This window comes from Mustelus asterias, chromosome 5 (genome assembly GCF_964213995.1).
Source record: "Mustelus asterias chromosome 5, sMusAst1.hap1.1, whole genome shotgun sequence".
Classification (NCBI taxonomy): domain Eukaryota; kingdom Metazoa; phylum Chordata; class Chondrichthyes; order Carcharhiniformes; family Triakidae; genus Mustelus; species Mustelus asterias.
In genome coordinates, this window is record NC_135805.1 from 79,775,350 (window position 1) to 79,781,349 (window position 6,000).

General features: G+C 38.4%; 1 protein-coding gene across 4 annotated transcripts in view; it reads left to right on the forward strand.

Annotated features, from left to right (window-relative positions):
* cd2ap (CD2-associated protein) overlaps positions 1-5,656 on the forward strand; it is a 234,441-nt gene extending 228,785 nt beyond the window's left edge. For all 4 annotated transcript variants that reach the window (XM_078212880.1, XM_078212882.1, XM_078212883.1 and 1 more), the window contains one exon: positions 4,634-5,656. In XM_078212880.1, the coding sequence (XP_078069006.1) occupies positions 4,634-4,675 (42 nt within the window). In that variant the 3' untranslated portion in view covers positions 4,676-5,656. The remainder of the gene's footprint in view (positions 1-4,633) is intronic.
* The last annotated feature ends 344 nt before the right edge of the window (positions 5,657-6,000 follow it).

Sequence of the window (6,000 nt, forward strand, 5' to 3'; positions counted from 1 at the left end):
CACTTTCTCTTGACTACTCCCGATGATGTGTTGACACTTTGCTGGAATTTAGCATCACCTGTCTCCAGTGTTATTTTGATGGTCATATTTCGTATGAGTCAGGCAGCAAGTGTCACACAACCCTTTGATACCATGAGACATCTAGATTCAACACACCCTGCAGCACTTGAATAGTTGTCTTGGTGAGAACCTGGGCAGATTTCTTCAATCTCAACCCAAAGATGGAGAGATCAATTGGAACAGCCAATTTCCCTGGGTGAAATCAGTGACTGACCATTAAATTTGGGCTGTTATATCTCAGCTTCATAGTTCTAAATTCAATTAACCATCAGAGAATAAATATGATGTTGCAATTAAGCTTGTTCACGAAAGCATGTTTTGAATGTAATTCTGTATGCGTCCTGCTTACTATAATTGCAAGACTAATTATATCAAAATTTGAGCCAAATCGTTTCTCTCACCCCCTGCTTTTTGTTGCCATTACTGTAATATGGAGATTTTGTATCAGTTAAAAGGATCTGAATCAACACACCAGGTTGACGGATGGTTTGTGCTAAGTAAATGCATTGAAGAGAAGGCAGGGAACAAAATCGGGGTGAAAAGAAAGAAGGATATATCAATAGAGTGATATGAAGTAAGATGGGAGTGGAGGCTCTTGTGAAGCAGCAACACTGGCATAGACCTGAATTACATTTTTTTTAATGCTCTAGTATTCAATGTAGTTCTAAGCTGCCAGAGTTGATGGAGAAAAACAATTGATCGAAAATAGATTCAGAATAAAGTAGCAAGAGAAGTTAAAAGAGAAGTGTAAGCTTCTATAGGTATGGAAAACAGAAGAGATTTGCAGGCATAAATTCGGGTTCCTTGGAGACAGAGGCAAGAGATGATATAATATGGGATAGGGAAGTGACAGAATCATCAAAGCAAGGCTTTGTCCAAGGCAGATCATGCCTTACGAGCCTAATTGAATTTTTTGAACATGTAACTAGACACATAGACGAGGGAAGAGCGGTAGGTGTAGCTTATATGGATTTCAGCAAGGCGTTTGATAAGGTGCCCCATGCAAGGTTCATTGAGAAAGTGAAGGGGCATGGGATACAAGGGGACATTGCTTTGTGGATTCAGAACTGGCTTGCCCACAGGCAAAGAATGGTTGTAGATGGGTCTTTTTCAGCATGGAGGTTGGTCACCAGTGGAGTGCCCCAGGGATCTGTTTTGGGACCCTTGCTCTTTGTGATTTTTATAAATGACCTGGATGAGGAAGTGGAAGGATGGGTTGGCAAGTTTGCTGATGACACAAAGGTTGGTGGGGTTGTGGATAGTGTAGAGGGATGTCAGCAGTTGCAACGAGACATAGATAAGATGCAAGACAGGGCGGAGAAGTGGCAGATGGACTTCAACCCAGATAAGTGTGTGGTGGTTCATTTTGACAGGTCGAATAGGATGAAAGAATATAATAAGGGCAAGACGCTTGGCAGTGTGGAAGATCATAAGGATCTTGGGGTCCGGGTTCATAGGACGCTCAAAGCAGCGTCGCAGGTAGAGGCTGTGGTTAAGGCGGCGTATGGAATACTGGCCTTCATCAATAGAGGAATTGAGTTTAGAAATCGGGAGTTAATGCTGCAGCTGTATAGGACCCTGGTCAGACCCCGCCTGGAGTACTGTGCCCAGTTCTGGTCGCCTCATTACAGAAAGGATGTGGAAGCCATAGAAAAGGTGCAGACGAGATTTACAAGGATGTTGCCTGGATTAGGTGGCATGCCTTATGAGGATAGGTTGAGAGAGCTAGGTCTTTTCTCCTTGGAGAAGGGAAGGATGAGAGGTGACCTGATAGAGGTGTATACGATGTTGTGGGGTATTGATAGAGTGGATTCTCAGAGGCTTTTACCCAGGGCTGAAATGGTTGCCACAAGAGATCACAGGTTTAGGGTGCTGGGGAGTAGGTACAGAGGAGATGTTGGGGGTAAGTTTTTCATTGAGGGTGGTGGGTGCGTGGAATCGGCTGCCGGTAGTGGTGGTGGAGGTGGATTCGATAGGGTCTTTTAAGAGACTTTTGGATAAGTTCATGGAAGTTAGTAAGATAGAGGGTTATAGGTAAGCCTAGTAGGCAGGGACATGTTTGGTGCAACTTGTGGGCCGAAGGGCCTGTTTGTGCTGTAGCTTTTCTATGTTCTAAATATTTGTCTTCGACCCAACTGATGGAAAGAAGTTCCAGAAGTTGTGGGGAAACGAGGGTTGAATGAGGAATTTAAAGAAATGATTAATAGTAAATAAATAGTACTAAAGAGATCAATGGGACTAAAAACCTGTAAGATTCAATGAAAGCATTTACTAGTCCCAGAATGACTTGGTCTCTGGTCCCTGTCATAATGAGCTCCCACATGTTTAGGTTGATCAGGATGTTAAGTTGAAGTTGGCGACCTTAAAGTGTCTCCTCCACTTGTCCATACTTTTTACTCCTGGACTGTCTGTTCAATATATGCAATTTTAGGGGTTGGTGAGTATCTCCTGCCAATCACTTGTTCAATTACGTCTTCCCATCCAATTGTCCAATTATCAAGAGACAAGTAGTCAAAGGATACCCCTCCCGCTCCAGCCCATCGTCGTCTTCAAGCCTAGCAATGCCTAAACAAAGAACATTTCTATCTTCCCTGTCCTTGGTCAGATAACAGGTTCCCTTATGAAAATGTAAATCTCTCCTGACTGCTATTGTGTGTCTGTATCAGTTCTGGCAGGCTGCTAAAAGAAAAGCGAGAGATAGACTTATTTATAAATTATTCCATTAATTTCTTAAGATTTTTTAAGGTTGTTGGACAGCCAAAATCTACAGCTGTCAAATGGCCTACATTCTAGGGTTTTAAATGAGGTTTTCTACATAGTGGATGAGTTTTATCTTCCAGGATTCTCTGGGGTTGAGGTTGCTCCCCACAGATTGGAAGTTGCAAATGTAACCCGGCTTTTCAAGAAAATATTGAAGAAGGGAAGTGGAAACTAATAGGCCAGTTAGCCTGACATCAGTAGTATGAAAAATACTAGAAACTGTTAAGGACCTAGTAACACACAGCAAATCCTAATTTAATTGTGAAAATTCAGAATTAATTTATGAAAAGGGAATTATGTTTGACATCTGAGAGCATCTTATGAGTGTAATTGGAAGCATATGTAAGTAGGGACACCAGTGAATGGTGTATATTCTGATTTTAAAGCTTTCCATAAGGTGCCACACGCGGTTCTTTCACAAAATTAGTATTAATATAATCAGGGGTAATATAAAATCATAGATTGAGAATTGGTTAAATGGACAAAAATGGAATAAACAAGTCTTTTTTGGGTTGCCAAGCTGTAGCCAGTAGGGTGCTGCAAGGATCAGCGCTTGGGCATTGGCTATCTATAATCTCAATCGATCTTGTATCCAGGTTTGCTGACAATGCAAAGCTAGGAGGAAAGTAAGCTACAAGGAGAATGCAAAGGGATTATGGACATCCAGGAAGGTGTAAAATGGAGCATAATGTGGAAAAATGTAAAGTTATGTAGAAAACTTGCATGTTCTCCCCACAAACTTCTAGAAAAAATAGAAAAGCACATTTTTTAACAAGATGAGAGACTAAGAAGTGTTCATATTCTAAGGGACCTGGATGTCTTTGTACACAAGTCACAAAGTTAATATGCAAATAAGCAAGCAAAGTTTTGTTTTTATTTATTTGATATGAGTGTTGCTAGCAAGGCCAACATTGTTGTTCATTCCTAATTGCCCTTGAAAATTCGGAAATTGAGAAATTAGGAAAGCAAATCGTAAATGTCCCTTTATTGCAAATGGATTGACATATAAGAATGAATTAGTTTTACTGCAATTATATGGGATGTAGTGACACCATACCTGGAGTAGTGTGTACAGTTTTTGTCTCCTTTCCTAAGGAATGATATACTTGCCTTAGAGGGAGATTCACTAGATTCATTCCTGGCAGGAGGGATTTGTCTTGAAGTTAAGTAGAATCTGCCTGTAATCCCTAACATATGGAAAAATAAGAAATAATCTAATTGAAACATAAAATTCTTCAGGGGCATGAGAAGGTCGATGCTGGAAGGATGTTCCCCCTGACTTGAGAGTCGAGAACCAGTGGTCAATAGTCTCAGAACATTTGGGACTGAGATGAGAAATTTCTTCACTCAAACTTTGTCAATCTTTGGAATTGTTTACCCCAGAGGACTTTAGTTTCTCAGTACATTCAAGATGGGGGGATGGAATTGATAAATTTTGAATACTAATAGAATCAAGAGATATGGGGATAGTTCATAAAGATAAAGTTAAGTTGGAAGATCAGCTATTATGTTATTGAATGGTCAACTGACCCACACCTCCTATTTCTTGTGTGTTTTTGCACTCTTAAAGAATAATTAGCAAGATTTCCACTTTCAATTGCTGACCACACACACTTGTTGGAAGTTGCAAGTGTGGCTATCAGGTAACCGCATGATTTTGCTGGGACTTGACATCTCTCTAGCATAGCAGAATATGGTATCAATAGTCATCCTTCAGTATGCCCATGATTTGGATTTTTCCACTGATTTCACCAAGATTAAATGTTCTCTAAATTTTTGCATGTCTAAATAATAGTCACTTTTTTTTTTACAGCTGGAGATAGACAAACTGAAGAAAGCTGTCCAGTCCACGTGAGCTACATTCCATTCGATATTTGGGACAACTTCGACTCAGTTTCTGCAAATAACCAAGAGAACCAGTACTTTGAAATACTTTCCCCCTTTTATTATAATCATTGTCCTGTATGAAAATGTCAGATATTATGATATAACTTTATAAAGCTGGGTATAATTGTATGATGTAAATTTTTCGCCAATAAGATTTAGAGGCCTTATCTGCTATTGTGCTGGATTTGCAGACTATGCATTCATGATGAATGTTTGAGTTTGCTTACTGTACTACTGAATCTGTATAAAGGGGTCAGAGATGTTTAATTTTTGATTAAGATGTAGTTTAATTTTTTTAATGAAATTATGCTATTATAGTTTTGCAAAACTGTATAAGATTGACGTATAGGTATTTTCAGCTAAATGGGAAAGAGCTTAATAGATTTTTTTTTTCTCTCTACAGGAAAGGGAGTTTAATCTTGCTGATACAATTTATTTTAGCTTTCCTATCCAGGGTAAACACTATTGTGCCTGATTGAAGCCTGCAGATACAAGTATTAAATGAATATATAAAGTTGGTGGTTTTAAGGGGCAAAGGAATGTGAACTACAGACCAATTCCCTATGCAAAGTAAAACTATGTATTTTCATATCTGAGGTTATATTATATAATTTAAATGGTTATTTACACATTACTTGCAATAAAGGGAGCTTACGGCCCTTACAAAAGGGTCTGAGGAAATGGGCAAACATCAGTTGCATTTTTAATATGTTTACTTTGAATTATGATTCAAGACTAGATTCATTTTCTGTTTACCTGTGGTCTTCTCTTTCTGATCAGTTAATGTTGCAGATGCAGTAAGAAACCTACATTTCTGAAGGGGGCAAAATAACTCCAATTTTAATTGCTTTTACATGGAACCATTTGCTCCTAGAGAGATTTTAAAATAAGTGGTATTGGGGACTGATTTTCAACAGTCCTTTGCTACAATAAAGCTCATTACAAATGATCATGAATGACAATTATTTACATTAAAAATCCATATACTGATTTTCTTTCTCATCTGTTACACATCAGTGCAAAAACAAAGTACAATGAATTGTGCTGTAAATGCATTAGTTGTTTATAACATCCCATTCCCTGTAAACCCTTTCAAGTTTATAGCTCATCCACTTTTATTTTTACATATTGCCCGATAAAATGAGAAAAATTGATTGTAATTCATTTTTATAGTCCAAAGTTCTAGCTTTCATAATCAAGGTTTCTTCATAATTTGTTTTAAAGTGCTGCACAATTATGCATACTTATTGCAAGATTTTAATAACCATTTTTTAAGGCCGATTTGGCTAAAAT